We start from the raw sequence: 21,846 nt of genomic DNA on the forward strand, positions 1-21,846 counted from the left end.
AAGAAATCCACCAGTCCTGAAGAACGAATACAATTCAACACAACCCCCACGTCGACTCTATCCACCCACATAATACCTCACCAGGCATCTACTCTTTAAGCAACAAATCAAAACCGGTGGGCGTTATCACACTCCCACATGGGGAGAGAGAATAGAACTGAAAGCCTTTTTTATATTTTCAGCCCTACAGAAAAAAAAAAAAAAAAAAAAAGAAGCGTTTTACTTGAATTACACGAGGAGAAAACGGGAGATAAAATAATCTAAAGACATGCTTGGAGAGCATAATCCGATGTGTCAACAGCAAATATCCTTTGTTCTGCTTTTCTTTTTTTTAATATACCTTTTATAGCCCATGTGATGATACTGAGCAGTGCATCAATGCAGTTCTGGTTAAGAATAACGCAGGTTTTGGTCAATTAGTTGGAGCTTTTGTGTGTGTGTGTGTGTGTGTGTGTGTGTGTGTGTGTGTGTGTGTGTGTGTGTGTGTGTGTGTGTGTGTGTGTGTGTGTGTGTGTGTGTGTGTGTGTGTGTGTGTGTGTGTGTGTGTGTGTGTTTAGACCTGTTCACTTAGAACACATCAAACTAACAGAAAACAAGACTTATTTTCTACTGATGTTTATTCCAGTCGACAGAAACTTCTATTTTCAAAAAAAAAATTTTTAGGTTTGATTTAAAACTAATTTTCGACCAACTATTTTACAAAGACTAGAACAGACTGAAAAACATTCTCTGATACAAGGTTGCAGTTTTAAATTAAATAGAAATTAAGATTTTACTAAATCACTGCCATTTATGAATCAAAACATATCTCCCTAAACTTTATCTGACTTAATTTGATAAACATCAAGACAAAAGGATAAAACACTTGTTATAATTTCATGCATTTATTGCCTGGAAATGGTCGTTATTTTTAGCCGTCAATGATTAAAGTGTTAATTTTTTTCAAAATTTGGTTGCATCTCCCTTTATCTGAGTCGATAAAAGGAAAATTGGGTCTCTGGTTAAATGATCCGTGCATCTGCAAACCTTTAGGTAAACATCAGCTGAATTGGCAAACACCATAAGACAGACCTGCAGCTCAGACATCGTGTGCTACTGATCGCCTACATTATGGTTATGCACAAACACGTCCAAGACGAAATCCACTGCATCGCATCCCTGTCATAAAATTCCCTAATAAATCCCTTCTTCCTTTTCACGCAGTCAGAGCTGCCCTGTAACAAGGACCTCTGAACACTTCTGGGCTATTTTCAATCTAGGACACCGCCTCCCACTTCTCTACGATCTGGCTTCCTCTCATTCTCTTCTCCTCTATAAAATCATCTCATCCCTCACGCACCTCCTGGGGTCTCCATTCCTGGATTAAGCCGACATCTCTTTTCCGTTTCACTCAGGACAGGAATTATGCACACATAGCGCTCGGACCATTAAGTACGATGCATCCCTGCTGTGGTCCTTGATTACTATTCTACATTACTGTAAAGAATAATTACATCTTCTGCAACTGTTAAGATTTATCATTACGGAAAAGCACTTTTCTCCATCTTATATGACGATCCATTGATTCTTCTGTCAGAACACAACGTCTGTCTGAAAATTAAAACGTCGCTCTCACTCCGCTTTGGATTAAATATGATAATTTGATTATGAAAACATGCTGCTAACTGGCAACAAAAGCCTGGATGTGTACAACAAAGCTATCCTTGCAGTCATTAGACAGCAGACAACAAAGAAGGCTGGATGGATGACAACCAGCTAAGAGACTAAAAAGATGTTTTTATCAGTCATCCACATCTACTATAAAATGCCACAGTTAGTGATGAAAAGGTAAACAGTGAGGGGAAGTTTATGTTGAAAACATGTTTTTTTTGCTAACTTCTATATTTTCAAGATCAATGTAAAGAGAGTAAGATGTTGTTTTTCTTGATGACTAAGAGCCATAAACTACAAACAAATCCTTTATTATTTAGAAATTCTCACATTGATAAAATATTTATAGTTTATTCATTTCTTCTGGAGAATAATTGAATGCTGTGTAAAATATCAAGTGGATCAAACCAGGTGAATATTTACTTTTGATCAATGTTATCACATTTTCAGGACAACATTCTGATGTGGCATCACAAAACAGCCTTTTATAAGAAATCACATTTTCTTATGGATGTGAGACGTCTTTCTAAAAAAAAAAAAATCAATTGTGTTAAATCCAAAAGTCATTAAATGTTGACTGCTTTCAAGTTTTTCCAGAGATAGAACAAATTGTCACAAAACACGATGGCCACTAAAACAGTAGAGGAGAGGAAGCACCAAAACAACCTCAATGAATAATCACTTTCTTTAACATTAGAAGTTAGAGGAGGGCAATATACTGAGTATAGATTATGAAGTATTAGAATGTGTTAAAAATGTACCAAAGCAAGGAGGCTGTTATCTACAGGGACACAAGTCTTGCTCAAATGTATCAGTATTCTTTTCCTCCTTTTCCTTAACTTCCTTATCTAGCTTATTTTAGGGATGAAATGGTTACTGGTTTTCATTTTTGTAACATTCTCTTAGTATCACTGCTTTAAAATGAAATGGAAAAATAAAAATGAAAAACTTCAGCAACTATGTATCGGTTTCTGATTATCAAACGCAAATCCATCATAAACACGTAGACAAAGTAAAGGAACAGTGGGGATGATTGTTAAATACATTACGATCTAGGACTTTGTAAGTGCATGGAGGCTTTTAAAACATGCTTTTGTCCTCACAGAAAGAAGAAACATGAGTCAGGCTCTAGCAGCCACAAGATGCCTTACATATAAAGCTAAGTAAGTTCACTTTTAGCTGGCTGTATGCAACCTTCAGAAAAGTCTTGCTTATTGGTTTCTCGCTTGAGCTACCAGCATTGTGTCTGTGGGTCTGCCTACAGTCGGCGGGGGTCTGCCCACGCTCCAGTCTGAAAAGACAATCGTCTATTTGATAAAGTAGAGACAGAAAGAGAAGTGAGAGACAATTTCATTCAAACCTTCAGCATAGATACCGCACTCTGGATTGTAGAAAAACGCTTAAAGTCTTACAGTATCCTTTCCATGGGTAAAAAAAAATAAACGACATGATAATGGTCCAAGTCGTTGACTGGATTGTGTACTGTCACTGCTTTGTTGTCATTCTCAAAGGAAAATCAGAATTAGTCAATACTATTGGAAAGACAGAGCTTATCAAAAATCAGAGTTTGATAATTGTTTTGATTGATCCTTCTCTAGATAAAACTGATGAATTTATCGGCAATAAAGTATCAGATCAGGTTGGTCGTTATATTGAAATATATTTACTGAGCCAATAAGTAAAACTGGGCGGATGAAAACGACTGATTAATTGCATCATTTGCATTTTGGAAGGAGGGCAGAGGGTTTGTCTTGTGGTAGCTGTTTAAGAACTGCCAGTTCTCAAACATAGCAGATGCAGTAGATTTTTCTTTTATATTAGCTGAAGTAAAAAGTAACAGCCACAGTGAGGCTGTTTTTTTTTTTTTTTTTTGTGATGACAAACGCATCACAAAAAATTATGATGGCGAGGGTCATCATCAACTATATAACAATATTACAAGAATTGGCATGCATTTTCCGGGCACATAGTTCCACTTTTTAGCACAATGCAACAACTATGTTACCTTTAGCTGCTCAGTTGCAAATCAAACACAACTTATAAGAAATGTTACTTTGCAATCTGACGCTTGGAAATTGGGCCTCTGTAGCCTTAAGAAGCTCCTGCTCCTTCTGACACACTGCCTTCAGAAAACCATCACAACAACATCTGTCCATTAAGCCACTTACAATCATTCTTAGGAGCATTAGACTGACAAGCAGTTTCACATGTCGGTACAATTTCCTGACACAGAAAGACACTTAGCTGAAAAATATAGGACAACTTTCAGGTTCTGGTTGCATAAATCAACTTCACATTAATACACCAGCAGGAAGCAACAACACTGGAATCTTCAAACACGTTTGCTATTTAATCAGCAGTTTTGGGGTTTTTTTGCAGGAGAAACAAATCTTGTCCCACATTAAATTTCTTACGATTGGACTGAAATTTTAAAAATGAATTAAAACAAAGCAGTAAATAAACACTAGCAAATTGTTTATGCAAGGTCTTAAGTAGGCCATTGTTTTTCAATTGATCCTTCTGCCACATTCTGCAGAAATAGATCATTTAAATAAATATTTTGCTGCAGAGAATTATTAAAATCACAGACTGTTTGAACAAAGTGTTGGAAAGATGATAAGAGACTATGGTAATTTAAATTATATAGAATGCAGACAATTTTCAAAGGTATCTTTCTCATTATTATGATAGTAAATATTTACAGAAAACACTGAAACCGGTTCAGCAGGATCCAAATTTGGACTGTACAAAAAGTGTCTCTATTGCAAATGACAATCTGAGCAGTTCCCGAGAGTGAAAGTGTACATTCACTCATGCAACACATTTCACCCCCATCATCATTGGTCTTCAGAGATAAATCCAAGATAAACAACCAATACCTCTGAGCAATATTAGCAGAACTAAGCATACAGAGGAAGGTAAAATAAGAGCATTTTATTTAGCATTTCAGAAACAGATCATTTACATAAATATTTTACTGCAGAGAATTATAAAAATCTCAGAGACTGTTTTAACAAACTGCATGAAAGATGACAGACTATTCTTTTTATTCGTAAAAAACAATGCATGTCCAGCTAAAAAAAAATATATATATATATATATATATTTCCAACATAAAAATGTGAAAACAAAAGAAATTCTGAGTAAAATGTTTACAAAGAAGGGTTTTTTAATTTGCGCTGCAGTGCTATGTACAGTTTTATCTTAATTTGTGTTCTTTCAGCAAACAGGTTTTTTATAGTCTATATGCTCCAGTAGACGATTAATCAGTTACTAAATTAGTTGATAGTTATTTAATTCATCACAATAGATCATTTTATCCCACTAATATTCCCTTTTCAAGCAAATGTGACAAAAAAAACCCAAAACGTGCTTTGACTCTGTCAACGACACTCTGGCTGACGGCAGCAGGCGGAGAGCGCACAGAAAAACAATTGTAAAGCAGGCAAGGATATCTGCGTTTCTTTAAACATGCCAAATTTCTTTTCAGTGGCAGCAGCTTGCTCTCCTGCACGCAGCAGTAACTGTTATTATGGATGTTATTAAAAGAAAATAAGACTGCATCGATTTTCGTTTTCTGGCTGACCACCGATAATTAAAATACTTGACTGATTTTGCCCTACAGTGATTTGTTTCTATACTAAATACAGCAAAAAAAATCTGCAAAGTTGGCAACAGCGGGCTAACTATTGGTAGTCCTCTATCAGAAACTTGTGGCAGTAGAAAAGATTGGTTTCACGAGTGAAACCGATTAAGTGAAACAAGTGATCATCAATCAACCAAAATTAAAGAAATCACGGTGATCAATCTGCGTTCCCCTAAAAATCCTCCCCCTGCCTCCCAAGGCCATGTCTCTAAGGAAAACACTGCAACATGTCAAAGAAAAAAAAAAGAAAAAAAAATATATATATATATAAAATCTAAAAACATGTCAAACAACAACTGCTTTCATGTACTTTTTTTATTTTATGAAAGTGAGATCATTTTTTTCTCAAAATTACTATGCCTCCAAAGAAGTCTTATATTTTGACATTCCTTTGTTCCTTTTCTATCATTTGTCTATATGTTCCATTTCAAGTAATAAAGCACAACAAACAAATTCAGTAAAATTCAATAACACTTCTGAGCCAAGTGTAGAACAATGCAGACTCTCCCATCTGGCGGCTTTAAAAAATAAAAAAAAAAAGATTTGGTTGAGTGAGTGCGAGTTGGACAAGGTGAACCAGAGGGAAGCGCAATTTAGCTCAGCGCCATCTGTTTATTTACTCACCAGTAATGAGTAAATCACTAAATTGTTCAAATCACACAGAGAATAAGGGATGAAGTCTATAAGAGAACCACTGATTGCCAAAACATGAAGCGACTGCATCTTTCAATGGTCTGACATTTTTATGGCTACATTGTCCATCCCACCAACCATTCAGACCCAAGTCCACACACACATACCTCCCACCCCCTTTTTCTCATGCTGCAAACGGGGGTCACCTTAGGGTGATGATGAAATTGAAATCAACCACTTTGTCACCTTCAAGCATTAAACACATGTCAGCCTTTATATCGACTGCGCCGCTTTCTCTGCAAAAATTGATCGTCGATTTCCAAGAAGGAAGCAATACTGTTTACTTTAAACGCAATTCTGAGGAGGAACTATTGAATTAGCCCTCCACTTTTTGTTTATCAAGTTGAATTAATTAACTTCTGGTGCTCAGAAGAGAATGATGAAGAGATTTTATTTTATGAGTGAAAAAATGAAAAAGCAGACGCCACTGAATACTAATCAAAAGGATTCCTGAACTAAACGTTGTTACTATTTGGTACAACAGTAATTTCTTAATACAAAAAAGAGATACAGGCAAAGGTCAAAGCTGCTTGCCAGGAGCGTAAAGTGACAAGACTAAAAAAAAATAAAAATAAAAATAATCAAATTTTATCTAATGTAGTTTAATATGGCTCGTAAGACGCTAAAGTGTGCACTGTAAGTCAGCTGGCTTTACGAGGCCTAAAGCACTTGCCACTTGCTGAGTTAATCGCCCAAACAGAAAGACCAACTAATTAACCAGACAATATCATAATATCAGAACAGTATCAGTGAAGTTATTTCACAATCTTTCTAAATAATGGTCATCTTTCTGTTATTCTTAAATAGATTTTAGAGCTGCACAATGTCTTAAATCAAAATATCCGCGTATGCAGCATTTCAACCGGAAAGAACTGTCTGGACACAACACTCGGTAGGCGTGAGTGTTTCAGGTGGCATACATTACAATTTTACTTGCTAATTTTATATTTGGTACCTGGATGAACTTTCACTGCACCTTAGTGGAGCACTGAGATAAAGATCTTAGTGATCCAGATCAGACAGCCCAGGGAGTAATGTGGAGATACTATAATTATGGAGAAATCGGAGGAAAATGTGGTTAATTGCAATGGACAGTTCATGAAATGTTGAGCTTTGATGTCTTAGAATTCTCATAATTCTAAGACATCTGAGCTCTTACTTAAATGCAACATTGTGGTCATTTTAATCAATGTTATTGTTCAGGGAGAATCACACAAGCCTGGTAAAGGAGATCAATTTGATTCAATTAGCACTGATGGTAAAGATGTGTGGTGTACTGACATGTGAACAGGTCTGCAAAAAGTAATTAAAATGTTTAATCTGTCTAAATAATTACTTTTATTTTTAAATCCCAGCTGACTTGATGTGTTGTTTGCACACCTGTGCGAGGCAATCTCAAACAGAGGACTCTCCTAAAAGCAGAAGAGCCTCACACATGCTAAAAAACGAAACTTTCACGTTGAAATTTCAGCAGTCTCTTTTTAAACAGGCCTTGACACGAAATGTGCACAAACGCTCGAAGTCCTCGTGTCAATTAAACCCAATCTTCTGCACACAAATGCATGTCCAAATGCTGCGTTTTTGGCGAAAACGGTTGGAAAGCAGTCTGCAGACATGGACCTCCGCGGCTTAGGGTTTCAACTGAACGGATCTGAGCCCGCAGACATATTAGAAAGCCGTAAATCAAACTCCAAAACACGATTCTGTTTATAAGAAACAAAAGCCTGTAGCCTGGGGGGATACGGGGGGGAGGCAGCACGGGGTAGCTTGCAAACATTTGTGTTTACCACCTCATCAGTGGTTTACATGTTTATATATCAGGAGCGTGGCGTGCGCCTGGCAGCGCGCTGCATGCCAGAAATAGCAAAGAGAAGCCCAAACAGCAACGGTTGGACAAAAATGGTCACACTCAAACAAGCTTAAGACACCATTTTGAAAAATCCACCGATTTCTGGATAACAAGCCCGAGATGCCATCTTGCCAATTACCACTAGATTGGCTACCGCTGGAATGGCGATGCAACCCAAAGCAGTCCACGCAGGAAACTGCGAGTCATATAATACTAGCGATAGCTTAGCATGAAAGCTCGACTGAAAAGACGGGCGCTAGCCCAGTCGCTGCATCCCCGCATCCATCTGCTCAAAAACGCTAATTAGCAACCTAGCCGGGGGGCGGGAGGGATATTAGAAAAATGACAATAGAAACTGGCAACAGTAGTTCCGCGGGGGGAAGAAGCTGGCAACCATAAACCTCGGTCTAGAACAACAACGCAAAGTGTTTGATCCTGCTATTTCAGCTAGCCGTTTAGCCTAGCATAGCCCGCTAGTTCCTTACGGAGGACAATTGAAGGGATACGGAGGAGAGAGAAAAAAAACGGGGGGGGGGAGAAAAAAACTTAAAAAGTCGACACAAGAGACATTCTACCCGTCTACAAGAAGCGCTGCACTTAAAACTTACCAAAAACCACTCGGCGGAACAGTAAAAGACTGTGTGCGTTTCTTTCTCTCGTGGGTGCTGCTGCTGCTGGGAGACTGGATCTGCTACAGCAACGTTTTTGTCGGGCCAGTAGCGCTAGGAAGACAGCTTTCACCCGGAGAGACGGCCACCGTGTGTGGGGGATGGGGATGCACTGCCAGGAGGGAGAGAGGCGGTCGAGGGAGGGAGGGAGGGATGGATGCAGGGATGCGAGGCGAGAGGAGGGGGCATGACCCACTGATAACGTAAAAAGTGGATGTTGTCTAATAGGCTATTTTCTTACCGATGTGTGTTTTATAGTTCATAAAAACAAAAATAAAAATTGTGAGGAAAAAAGATTTCAACAAAATATATACAAGAGTTATTGAGGTGATGCATTTGTAATCCATAAAATACATTACTAGAAAAATTATTAGCATTATTGATATTGTCGTCATTGGCCTTTTGTTATTATTAATACCATTATTATTAATGTTGCTCTTAAGTAGCGACACACTTTCGTTACCGGAATGTGTTTTATTACCTTAAACATCAGAAGTGTTTTTTTTTTTTTTTTTTTTTTTTTTTTTTTTTTTTTTTTGTCATAAATAGCAACGAGGTCAGGTGGTCAAATGAAACTGCAGTATTGTCGGAAGTTCAGATTGGAGCAGTTCAGAGTAGTTTTTTCATACACCTTTGAGTCCAGTAAAGCAGCGCCATCAAGTGGTGAAGGAGAAGCTGGTAAGCCCACATCCGATAGATTACTGAATACACTGCATTTGAGAGCAATTTTGGGTTTTCAGATTCTTCATGCTGTGTTGAGTAAATAAACATCAACAAAAATAAATAAATAAAAAACACTGCTAAAATACGTGCATAAATTTCTTATTCCTTGTGGCAAACCTCAAGCGGGCCCTTTTTACGCTTCTTGATTTGATTTATCATATTTAGAGGGGAACTCCTTAGGCTGGTTGAAGGGCAAACTGAAACGATACGTGAACAAATTGAGTGTCGACACAGGGTTTTTCCTGCCGGTGACTGTCAGTAGACCTGCTAATTAAAGAGAACTACAATTCCCAGCGGCCGTCGCGGTCTCTAATTTGACCGACTGCAACGTGTTAGTCTAAACGGTTTTAGCTAGCTAGTTTTTAGCACAAGTGAGACGTTGACCTGTTTAAGAAATAACCCTCTTTCTTGTTGAATTTTTTTAGCAAAAAAACGTCTTATTCTAAAAAGTAAAAAATTAATAATAATTTAAAAAAAAGGTCAGTTGAATCATCGCGTGATGTTGAGTTTCCGGAAGTGAGAGCGGCATTAGAAGAGAACTGTCCGAGGTGCTGACTCCGTAAGAGAACCTTTTCCTTCTTTGGATAAATGATGCTGCGGTGTCTGTTTTGGGGTTTTTTTTTTGCCCCACAGGAATTCAGTTATGAGATAGTGTACAAATAAGCAATGTGTGCATGTACGTTCTGTTATGTTTATTTGTATTCTAATCAGAGCGATTCCAAAGTCGTTCATGTTATACCAGATATGACATGTTAACATGCTTTAAATCCGTTGAACAAGTTTGAAATATGATTTGCTTGCGCACACATTTAAAATAACTAAATATAGTTTCGATCTTTTTTTTTAATTTGTCATAAAACCTTGTTTATCTATGTTTTTTTTTTAAATATATATATAATTTCAGATTTTGGCAACATGGATGAACATCGAGGGGTCTGTACCAGTTTGACCTCCTCCCCCAACAGCAGCAGCAGCAGCCCTGCTGGTAGTAAACCTGGGATGACCCCAGAATGCAACGGGGCCCCAGAGCGGCGGACGCAGCTGCGGGTGGCTGAGTCCCAGGGACTGCAGCTCCTTGGTGTGCTCAGATCGTTCAGGGAGCGAGGTCTGCTGTTTGACTTCACCATCGTAGTCCAGGAGCATGAATTCCCATGCCACAGATGTGTTCTTGCAGCATGTAGTGATTTCTTCAGGTATCTGTCTGTCTGCTGGGATTTTAGGTGATACAGACCAACATAAAGTCATGCATGTTTGTGAAAAGGTAATAAAATCGGAACATTTAGTTCCAAGATATGTGTTCTGTAGATATTTGCTGCATTGGTTTACTGGCTTTCCACATTTAAATTTTTTAATTACTTTCCAAGATAGATGACTGGTTGTGGGAAAGTTGGTCAAGTAAAAGTCCTTCCAAGTGTTTTGGGAACACAGAGTTTTCAGTGCATCATTGTAATTCATCATTGCATATTCGCAGGCGCTGATATTATGATGGTCCTGATAATTCAGTATTTAGTCAAGTTTTTCTTTTGGTACAGTTGATGCAACTCTAAAGGCAATTTGTTCAATAGGATTTTATTTAGGAACTTCAAGGTAAACAGGGTTAAAACAAAAGCATGACTCACTTTGCAAATTTTTTTTGTTTGTAATCTTATAATACTACATCACTTTTCCTTCCGCAACTTTGTGTTAGTCTTTCCCACAAAATCCCAGTAGCATAATAAAATGTGAAAAAGTTCAAGGAGCATTAATATTTTACAAGGCTCCATATATATCCATTTAATGATTGGTTTAACATGACAGCATGCGCTCCTGTTGTATTCAGGGTCATGTTCGAGGTTGACATGCGAGAGCGCGGAGATGGCTCAGTAACGCTTGCTAATCAGTGCCCTGAGGCTGTGGGCTCCTTCCTGGATTTTGCCTACTCTGGGGAGATTCTCATCACTGATGGCAACGTCGACATACTGTTCCAGCTCGCCTCTTTTCTGCAGGTAACGATGCAGATATTAGATGTTGTGTCTTACATGCCACAGCACATCATGTTTAGAGCTCAATTGTCATCGTCTCCTCAGGTTCCTGTCCTGTCCAGGGCATGCAGTGACTTCCTTGTGGGAACAATGGATCTCTGTAACTGCCTTGCCCTCTTGTCCCTGGCTGAGGCATACGGCTCAGCTTCTCTCCTTCAAAATGCCAGCGAGTTTGTGGTTGGGAACTTTTTTGACCTGTCCGAAACACAGGAGTTCTTGGACATGCAGGTGATCATGTGTATGCTTTTCTGCTAAAGCAGAAGAGCATTAGCCATGTATTCGGCAAATTGCTGTATGTTATTTTTAAGTCAATTTGTTAGCATTCATCTTTGTACATCGTGTTATGTACAAAGATGTACACAACAGATGGCAGATGGATAGTCTATCTATCCATCTTCCTGTTGTAGTCATATAACAATGATTTAACACACTTGAAACTTGTTAAAATTCATTAATTTAAATCCAGCCTTCATACTGTGTAATTATATGTTAAATAGGAAGGCTCCTCTTTCTCTTTGTATCCTAAAAATCATGTGTCACAAAATGAATCTGTATTTTACTTATTGTGACACGATTTTCACAGCTTCTGTTATTGTTTTTAGGAAGATGTCCTAAAGGCCTGCCTGAGGTCAGATGCTCTGAACATTCCCAGCGAGGAGGCGGCTGTGATGTCTCTTCTTAGATGGATTCAACATGATCTTCCAGGGAGACAGAAGCTGCTTTCAGAGCTGATGTCTCTGACCCGACTGCACCACCTGCCTGCAGCTGCCCTGACGGTAAAAACCGTCTCTGTGGGCATAGCCAAAAAGACAGTGGTTCATGCTTCATGGTGTCTTTAAGATTTAGATGTTTTTTGTTAAGGATTTAACCACACACCATGTGTTGTGAACTTTAACAATAACATTTCAGCTTTTCAACTAGAAATCTATTATATATCTTAGACATGTATATTATTTACTGTTTGTGATTTTCTTTTTTTTTTTGAAACTCAAACACTTTACCGCTTTCCCTTCTCCATGAACACAAGAGTCATATTTATTTTGATCTTTTAAAAATGCATTTGAACATGACTTACACTTGACTAAATGTTTCAGCTACCAAATGGAAGAGCAAAATTGAATCTGGAATTGTTTTTATAGTCAAATAGAAAATAGAAACATGTTTGGATGTGTAAATTGAAACTCTCAAACTTAAGAACATTGTACTAAATGTCAAGCACTGTGGTGGCAGCATTATGGTGTGGGACTGTTTTGTCATCAGTGGTAAAGGTCCATATTATGTAACATTAAAGGAAGAAAACAAACTCCACTTCAAATCAAATCAACAGAAAAAAGGAGATGGATGGAGTCTTGCAATGTTTTTAAGTGGAAAAATTTTGTTCACATTCACATCTTCTTACTGAAATGAAGTCTGATTAGTCAAAATGTAATGCTGTCATTTCAAAAGATGCATTTACTTGTCATTCTAGAGAACATTTAACAACTATGTCCACACTTTTTGGTCATTTTACTCAGCTGGTGACTTTCCTGCGATTAAGTTTCCCATCTGATCATTACTTTATGTTGCTTATGTTACCTTCTTAGAAGTTGCGTGAGTCAGAGTCTCTCCTTGGCAGTGACGACTCCTGTCTCACACTCCTATCAGAGGCCCAGAGAAGACAGACTCAGCACAACGGCCTGTTCAGTGATGCGAGGCCTGCAACCACTCAGAGCTACATCTACATTCATAAGACAGAGGAGAATGGACAGAACCGTCACACCTTCTGCTACTGCCTGGAAACGGACCAGTGGAGAGAGCTGCAAAGAGAGCTGGGCGAAACTTACATTCCAGACCCACCTGGGTCTTACCTGACCACCTATGCTGAGAAGGTACTCTTCAGACCAGAGCTTGTTTTGGTCTGCGAGTGTGATCTCATTTTTGATGAATAAAAAAAAAAAAGAATTAGGATTAGTCATCTTTAATCATAATCCTGGATGTTGCTGATTCTTTTAAAAATATCATTAACATTTAAAGGATATACATGCATATTTCTGGTATCTGTTGTCTCTAAGATGTTTATCACCGGGGGTTGCCGAGGGAACTGTTGCCGGGCAATCCGCCTCCATGTGGCCGAACCCTACCATAATGCAATTGATGAGGTGTGGTGTTTTTGCCCGGTGACTTTAACCTGCACGCCTGCACCGGCCATGCTGAAGCCCAGAACCATGCACACAGCCGTGACCTGCCTGGACCGGGTCTATGTCATTGGAGGACGGACCGAGGGAACCAGAGGGGAGGCCCCGAGACTGCTAGAGGTATGATAGTGCTTCCATGGTCAGCGTAGCTTTTTAATGTTAAGTATTTAGATTGCAGAGGGTGGACATTATCTGTACCTTTTCCATCTTTTGTTGAAGGTGGAGTATTATAATCCTCTGACTCAGAGCTGGTCCTCTGTGAGCCCTCTGCCGACTGCTATCTTCTACCCAGAGGCCAGTGCTTGTGGCAGTGTGATTTACACGCTTGGGTCTGAGGTGGAGATCACAGACTCCTTTAATCCCTCACTCGACTGCTTCTTCCGCTACGAAGCCCAGCAGGACCAGTGGAGCCGCCTGGTGGCAGAGTTTGGGCAGTTTTTCCATGCTACACTGGTCAAGGCAGTGTCAATAAACAATACACTCCATCTCTGCGATCTGTCGACATATAAGGTGACCAGTGTTTCACTCATTGTTAGGATTTTTTTTGTATGAATTAGTCAGATAGTTCAGATATTAGGCTGAAATTGTTCCTTTTTTACTATTCAGGTTTACAGTTTCTGCCCAGAAACCAGTGTGTGGAAGGGCGAGGGATCGTTTGAATGTGCAGGGTTCAATGCTGGAGCTGTAGGCATGAGGGACAGAATCTACATTCTGGGTGGAGACTATTCACCGGACGAGATCACAGACGAAGTTCAGGTAAAGTTCAACCTCCAAATAATAGGAGCTACTATACTTTAATTTTTGCTAAATAGTAATCCCCAGTGTAAACAAACTTCAAAATGACTGGACAGAATTGTTCTTATTAAAAATGAAAGCAGTTTTGACCAAAAGAAAAATGATTAAAAATGAAAGCAGTTTTGACCGAAAGAAAAATATGCTTGGTATCACACTGAGTTTTCAGAATTTATGTCTATCTTATATTTATCTGTGAAAAACACTGATATTTTTAGATCCATTTTATGTATTTATTTGAGAAGAAAAAGATGTGTCAAAAAGTTGTCAATTTGCATAAAAAAATTGCATTATCAATGATTAAAAGCATACATTTACTGAATTAAAACTAGAATATTTGCTGACATTATCAAGAAATTTGCTAAAATAAGACCTTTTTTTCCCCAACTTCCTTGTTTTGGTGCCACTTGTGCAGGTGTACTACAGTGGGAGGAGTCAATGGGAGGAAGTGGCGTCCATGCCCAGAGGACTCACAGAGTTCCACTGCCAGATCATTAGCTTCAACCGATACAGAGACCCGTGGGGTGATGCAGAATGATACCCACCACACAAAACTCGTTCCACACACACACACACCTGGAGGAAAATGTTACTGGATGTGCATGTCTGCATTTGAAACATTTGCACATTGTGGATGGCAAACATCTCTAAAGAGAAGGATAATTAGTGTTCTTTAAAGATCATCACACCTGAGCCAAATGACTATTTTTGTTTATCATGTGTAAGCCATCATAAGAGTTACGTTTCCAAAGCACCTAATTTTTATCATGCCCTCCTGTGGAGGAACCCTGTTAAGCTGTGTGAAAAGTTTTATTTTAGTAACAGATTATTTTTCATGATGAAGAAAACGAAGTAGAGAACCAAATTTTAGGCTCCATCAGCTCCCCTACAGAAGAAAACTTTATTTAGTCTAAAAACAAAAAGCTTTTTTCTGCTTTTATTTGGTTGTTTTTCAGCCCTAAATGATTAATATACTAGCAGCAGTTCACAATGTGCACAAAAGGCCTGAACAGAAGGCAAATACTAACTTCTGAATTTATCTAACAATTACTCAAAATAGATATCTATATTTTGAGTCTTTCTTTGTCGTTATAATGTCTGCCATAAAGCATTTTATGGGCAGTTCATTTAAAATGATTGGGGAAAAAATGTCATGTCAACATTGACATTAGACAGCATGCTTTTATTTTGCTCCATCACTGTCATGTGATATGCATGTCCTAGTTTTTGTGCTTTTGGCAGATAAAAATGATCTGATCTGTATTATCTGCTCTGTCTGTACCCGTCAAACAAAACACACTGTTTTAAAAATAATAAAATCTAGATTAAGAAAGAACAAGCAGAAAAAACATCATCAATGAGATATAACTAGCTGGCGTAATGAAACAAAAACCCTCAAGTGGAAGAGTTTAAGGAACATAACTAAGCATACGTAACGTCAATACAACAAACAGATGGCAAAAATACCTTAGTGCACCTAATATTATATGACCAGGTTTATGACATATGCTGCTTGTACATAGTTTTTTATTTTTGTCACACTCCCTTCTCTTTAATGCCTGTTCACCTTTTTTCTAATTTTATAAACTTCATGTATCTCAGACAACAGATACTGGAACTGTGCATATCCTCTTATGATTTCATAGACTAAAACAACTCAAAAAAGAAAATGTAAACGCTGAATTTAGACATCTGGCAAGAACGAGCTCTCTCCATCTATCCCTTTGTTCCCTCCGCTTCCTGCTTTCCTGCCGCCTCGTGGCTCCATGCTTCAGTCCTGGTAAGTTTTCACCAGTAGCCACATCAGAAGCACAGTGATGAGGACGATCATGAAGTTGAGAAACAGTTCCTGCGCCGAGCGGTCCATGGTCAGCGAAGAGGAGGGCAAGAAGCTTCTTTTATAACACTTAGAAGATCTACAAGAAAGGAGAGGTGGAAATATACTGAGCTGGCATTTAAAAATAAGCTTGTAATCAGTGTGTGTGTCTGTGTGTGCCAGCGTTTGCTGTCTTGGAAAAAAAAAAGGTCAGAGAGCTCACTCGCTCTCAGACATGCAGTTACCATCTCTCAGCAGAGCCACAATATCATCCCAAGTTTGTGATACAACACTGAAACACTAATCCTGGTAATTTAATCTATATTTACTTAACTTGGAAAGAGTTTTAGAATCTTGTTTCCAACAGTGATATTTCCAGGAAGTAACATTGGAAAGAGGCAGCATAATACAAGACTTGCATTAAGCTTTTGCAAATGATCAAGTACAGAACATGGTTTAAAAATTAACATGTGCAACAGCAACACTCCAGTCAAACTAAACCATTAATGCCAAGTTATCTCTTAATAATAATAATAATTTAGACAATATATAATATTTCTTCAGGTGTATTTAGACAAATTTCTCTGATTTCAGTTGATTTTGCAGCTGATTCCACAAATAAAGTAAAACATGCCTGAATGCTTTTCTCCCCCAGCTATGTAAAGATTATGTGAACAAGCATTCACATAACCTGTAAGTAAACTGCTGCACTTTTTTGGAGGATGTAAGATGTCAAATATGAAGGGAAAGGGGCGAAATTAGCTTTTATAACTGAGGAGATGTCAGTGGTTTGAACATCACAGCAACAAACCATGTCAATAAATGCAAGAATAATCTACAGCAAATAAAGCATGTCTTTGATTTTTAATTTGCTGTTTGAGTAGCTTTTCTCTGACACTGACAGTCAGAGATTTAACCTTTGCCATACATTCACATCCCTGTGGTTGACATAATCAAGACCATAAAAGCACTGTGAAGAGGCATACATAAAACAGGTAGTAATGTAAAACTAGTGGATATTCTTTTGTCTTAATAATGATTTGTACCAGAAAGGGAAGAAACAAGAATTTTTCTTTTTCTTTTATTTCCCCCCCCAATTTCCCAATGGAAGACAAGAAGGAATTAATCAAGATCATTCAGAAAATCGTCACTTGAGATTTGTGGGTATTTGTTTTCAGAGACTCCCTCAAAACATGGTGGGTGAAGGAAAATGGGTGATTCAAAAACTTCAAATTTGAACTGGATATTTGCTTTTTGGAAATTTAGGTGTTTAGAAATATTTTAAAGATTGTTGAAAGGCATTAAAAGATTGTTAAAGGTCCCAATGTGCAAATGGCAAGCAATGCATGACAATATCGTCAACATAAAAATGGATATATGAGTTTGATACTGCTCTATACATATTGTTGATATATATGATTAACAGCCCTGAGGACTGATCCTTTGAGGACACCATTAGTTACATGAAGAAAGACTGAGGAGACGTCCCTGATTTTCACACACTGAGGTCTTCTAGGAGAAATGATTAGCCGAATAGATAACCTTTTGAAGTAAATTTGTATTACTTTTTGCAGTAGCTTTGATGGAATCAGATTAAATCTTCTCTGCACTAGCTCCTCAAGAGGTCTCAAACATCACAGTCAGATTTCACTGCACTGCTAAGAAAGGAGATGGTATTAATACTCTGACCAACTATTACCTGGTATATTTGTAGGAATTGTTCAGGTGTTTTTCTTCTTTTTGTGTCCTGCCTGATTGCAGATACAGCCTCCTTGTCCTCTGCTTCTTGGAAGCTTCTCTCTCTTCTTGCTGTACCTAGTTAGCTTCTGCTGCTCACTGTTGGCCAGTTTTCTGCTTCAGCCGGAGACAGGTTCTGCTCCTAAAGTAGCCCACTCTCAGTGGACCGCCCATGGCTCAAATACACACAGACTGATGTCACACACCAACTAAAAGACCAACAGAGGCTGTTATTTTCCACAGTATCGTCCACTGGACTATTTTCCATCTACAACCTTACAGAGTCTCCCTTTCCTTCCACACACAACAGAGGAGGGCTATTTTGGCAGCCTTGCTGAAGATACTTGGTGGGTCGCAGTTGTTCCAAACACAATCTGATGATGTCTGATGAATATTGGAAAGTGTAACAGTATGTAGGTCAGACCCATTCTCTGAGGAGAGGAGAATAGAGCAACGGCTCCAAAAAAAAACACGAGGTGCCTCGTGGACGCATTCTTGCCCAACAAACTTCTTCACACTTAGTGAATTTAAACCACAATTGGAAATGATTATTTTGGTGATTTTGAACAATGCACCAGCAAGTTGTGTAAATCATACATGGTGGACAACACTTTTTACAATAAAAAATTGGAAGCTTGTGTTGTGCTTTTGTGTGAATAGACTTCTTGGGGCGTTGGGTCAAGTAGAGGTACAAGCTGCATACCATGCCAGTCTACAACCGGGCAAAGTTCTGATTCATTTTAAAGATTATTTGCAAATAAAAATCTGGAAAGTGTGGGTGTACACCTTCTGACAATCATAACTTCCATCTGACTTCTGAAGTCACAAATCACTGAATAACAACAGCTATTCAACACAACATTTTCACCAAGGGTGATTATTAGAAAAGACAAATAAAAAGAATGTGAAGCCTTATTACCTAAATTTTTAATTTAGCTTTCTCATGACATTTTACTTTTCAAACTGTTGGATGAATCAGTAAAGTGTTAAAAGTAAGTAGCAACTTTGATCTTATTTGGCTTAGAAACTTGAAGGAGTGAAAGAAAATATCTGAACCAGTTACAAACTGAGAAAATACTCCTTGACAGATAGCCAAAAAAGGATGTACAAAACAACCAGCACAAGTAAAAAGTTCAGATGCTTTTTTAAATGCTCAATGCATGGAAATGTTATTTTTGATCAAGCGATTAAAGTTGACATTTCAATGAAATTCATTTGTGGAGGCTGCCTCCTCCCTTTGCATCCTTAAATTGCCTCCTCTGTTATACTTGAGCTTTGACAGTTTACCACAACAAACCTCTTGGCTCATCTCACACTCAACAGCTGCTAACAACCATATTATCTCTGAACGAGTGTTAACACTCAACGGTCACCATTTTCTGCTCGCAGAAGGGGCACACCAGGACAAGGCGCCGGCTCAGCTGCCTTGATCTCGTCCATCAAAGAATACCAAGGTCATTCCCAGAGGATTTAGCGGATGAAAATAAATGTAACGTTATCCTGCTGCTGTTCTTCCAGCCCCACACCGATAACTACAGCATGCGACCCAGGGATTCCCATTGTCATGGATATCCGGTGCTAAGGTGATTGAATAAAGTGGAGTGGGCACCCACTGTGACAGGTGCGAACGTAGCTAAGACAGACGTGAGCTGGCAGAGTTACCGTCTAAATCAGTGGCGCGATGGAGAGCATCAACCTCATAGACACCATTCCATGCAGTGTAGGTCACTTAAAGTGTGTGTGTGTATGTATGTCTCATACAACATAACTGTCCATTAAACAGAAGTATCTGTATCTGAAATCCCAAAAAGTTACCAATGGAAACAAAGTGCCACAAATCACATCATCTTCAGAATCACATCCCTGCTTTCACTTCCTTTCTCTATCAACTTATTTCAACATTTCATTTGTTTTGGTTTTGTTTTTTGCTTTTTTTTACTCTTTATGTTGATCTCTTCCTACAGTCAGTCATTGAAGAGAGTCAGATCATGCTTACAATTTTAAAAGAGAGTATCTGGTTTCTTCGTCTGTCCATCTTTGTTCTGCAGGCCAAGCCAGTTATGATGCAAATATGCCTGGTTGGCTGCTGACCTTGAATTCCAGTAGGTGATGACACACATCAGCTTATGCAAAGGATTTCACTCCACTTCTCCCTGTTGCACAGCTTTTTCAGAGCTCGGTGGGGACTTTAGATGAAGCTGCCCTTGAACGCTGCAAAGCAACTATTTTAATCAGCTTGCTCTGATGTCAGTACTAAAGGAACGGACAAAACACATTCATTCGGCATATTTTGCAAATACAAACTCTTTTTTTCACACTTTATTTTTCTAATAAAAAATAAAGTGAAATGCGTCTAAATGTAGTGAGCTGGAGTTTGCTGATTTGTTGATTGCACCTGTTGACTCCTGTAACGATCAACAATGTCAACAAATGGAGATAAACAAAAGAGAATTTTATTAGCCTGCTTAGAAAAGATATGCAGAGTATTGTTATTGTGTTCGAGAGGGAATTTGGGTGGTCTCCCCTCATACCAGCTGTTGTTTTGCAGATTAAACAGAGTGAGCTGTTTCATCAGCGAAGGGCTCTCACCGCCCGGCACATGAGATGACTCTGGACAGGTGACGGCTTGGTTACACAACTAACCCCGATCTATTCATGTATTTGGACACAAAGATGGACCAATGTCCACAAGTGAAAGACTCATGAAGTAATTCTTTTTAATGCCAAAAGGGATCCCAGAGTCACCACTCTTGCTGAGAAGCTCATCTCATCAGGTCATGTAAAGTTTTGTGATTTGACTACAATCAAGAATGATCATTTATCTTATATGTAAGGGCATCTGCAAGTTTAGAAATGGTTATATTCTTGGTGAAGTGAGAAACCTGCAGCAACCTTTATTGTTGAACAGCTATTTTTTTGGTGATATTAATAAATGGTGTTGTTGAGCTGCCTTTGACCAGAATATGTTTGAACAATTTGCTCTTTGCCTTCATTTTTTATTTTTATTTTTTACATATTTATATAGTTTTTGCTACAAACACAAGACAAACACTTTTATCAGCACAAACAATATTCTACAACAAAAATGCAAAAATACAGCATGTTCTAATCATTCAAGAATGGCAGAATTCTTGTCATTCAGGGTCATTCAGCAGTAAGCCCTGGAGACGCAGCTGTACAAATTCTGTCTCTCTGTTTGTAATTCAGTGATTCTTGAGAAGTGGGACAAAATGAGTTTAAATATTCCCAATTTTTTATATATTTTTTTTATTCCTCAAATTTATGTATGCAAATATGACAAATAATGTGTTGGAAATGTAAAGATGCTAAGGTGCAGACTCCCAGTTGCAACATTTTTAGGCCCGAGCAGCTAAGCGCTGCGAAGGCCTATTGTTTCTGTACTGTTTCTTATTATTATTATTACGATTCTCCCTCCAAATGAATTGGCTTTTTGGGGCTTTATCATATTCAAAAACTCACCAAACTTGGCGGAGGCCTTAAGCCTGTTTCAAATTTACGTATTTTAAAGTCGTCGCAAAAATTCCACAAGAAATGGCTCAATAGCGCCACCTAGAAATTTTCAAAGGACCCTTTGCTATTCACTTACTTCATCGTAGAGACATGAAATTTGGTACACTTGTAGAGCTCCCCAAGATGCTCAAAATTTACAATTAATGTCATAGTGCAAGTATCACAGGAAGTCAGCCATTTTGGATTGAAGGTCAAATTTTCACCCCATTTTTGCCGTTTACAGCCTTCGTATTTGATCGAACTCCTCCTAGGGATTTTGATTGATCGGCTTCAAACTCGGTCAGTCTGTTCATAAGGCATGTCCCATCTAAAGTTATCAAAACGGTGAGTTTTTGAGTATGCTGAAGGGGGGTTAGCAGGGGTCAAAGTTCACCTACTCGCCGTAAAAAAATAAACTGCTATATCTCCTACACAGAAACTCACAGAGGCACCAAAGTTACTGTGATTGATCATCATCGGCTGCCCTACAATACCCTATGGTCGAATGATGACATCACTTAGGCCACGCCCCCTGAGAACAGGAAGTGTAATGTTTTACTGTGAACT

At 38.5% G+C, this 21,846-nt stretch overlaps 3 protein-coding genes across 6 annotated transcripts in view; 1 reads left to right on the forward strand and 2 right to left on the reverse strand.

The window, feature by feature from the left end:
• Window positions 1-8,502, reverse strand: part of fam168a (family with sequence similarity 168 member A) — a 28,841-nt gene extending 20,339 nt beyond the window's left edge. Inside the window, exon 1 of one of the 2 annotated variants that reach the window (XM_055028428.1) lies at window positions 8,447-8,502. The gene's annotated coding sequence lies outside the window, so the exon portion shown is untranslated. The remainder of the gene's footprint in view (window positions 1-8,446) is intronic. The other variant, XM_055028430.1, reaches the window with a different exon arrangement.
• A 1,186-nt stretch (window positions 8,503-9,688) lies between these two features.
• Window positions 9,689-14,974, forward strand: kbtbd3 (kelch repeat and BTB (POZ) domain containing 3). 3 transcript variants are annotated; one of them, XM_055028996.1, is made up of 10 exons: window positions 9,689-9,788; window positions 10,134-10,422; window positions 11,049-11,214; window positions 11,296-11,478; window positions 11,853-12,026; window positions 12,834-13,118; window positions 13,302-13,544; window positions 13,644-13,934; window positions 14,031-14,180; window positions 14,632-14,974. In XM_055028996.1, the coding sequence occupies exons 2-10, from the start codon at window positions 10,145-10,147 to the stop codon at window positions 14,752-14,754; spliced, it is 1,893 nt and encodes a 630-aa protein (XP_054884971.1). In that variant the 5' UTR covers window positions 9,689-9,788; window positions 10,134-10,144; the 3' UTR covers window positions 14,755-14,974. The 3 variants fall into 3 exon arrangements, with proteins under 3 accessions (XP_054884971.1, XP_054884972.1, XP_054884973.1); XM_055028997.1 differs by lacking the exon at window positions 9,689-9,788 and having other exon boundaries at window positions 10,237-10,334; XM_055028998.1 differs by lacking the exons at window positions 9,689-9,788; window positions 10,134-10,422 and having other exon boundaries at window positions 11,068-11,214; window positions 11,271-11,478.
• Window positions 14,975-15,378: 404 nt separating this feature from the next.
• LOC129359399 (sarcolipin) lies at window positions 15,379-17,961 on the reverse strand. The gene is made up of 2 exons (XM_055028999.1): window positions 17,732-17,961; window positions 15,379-16,132 (listed from the first exon to the last, which is right to left on the reverse strand). The coding sequence occupies exon 2, from the start codon at window positions 16,081-16,083 to the stop codon at window positions 15,988-15,990; it is 96 nt and encodes a 31-aa protein (XP_054884974.1). The 5' UTR covers window positions 16,084-16,132; window positions 17,732-17,961; the 3' UTR covers window positions 15,379-15,987.
• Between the last annotated feature and the right edge of the window lie 3,885 nt (window positions 17,962-21,846).

Source organism: Poeciliopsis prolifica, unplaced genomic scaffold, assembly GCF_027474105.1.
Source record: "Poeciliopsis prolifica strain line A6 unplaced genomic scaffold, Auburn_PproV2 SCAFFOLD004, whole genome shotgun sequence".
NCBI classification, from domain to species: Eukaryota; Metazoa; Chordata; class Actinopteri; order Cyprinodontiformes; family Poeciliidae; genus Poeciliopsis; species Poeciliopsis prolifica.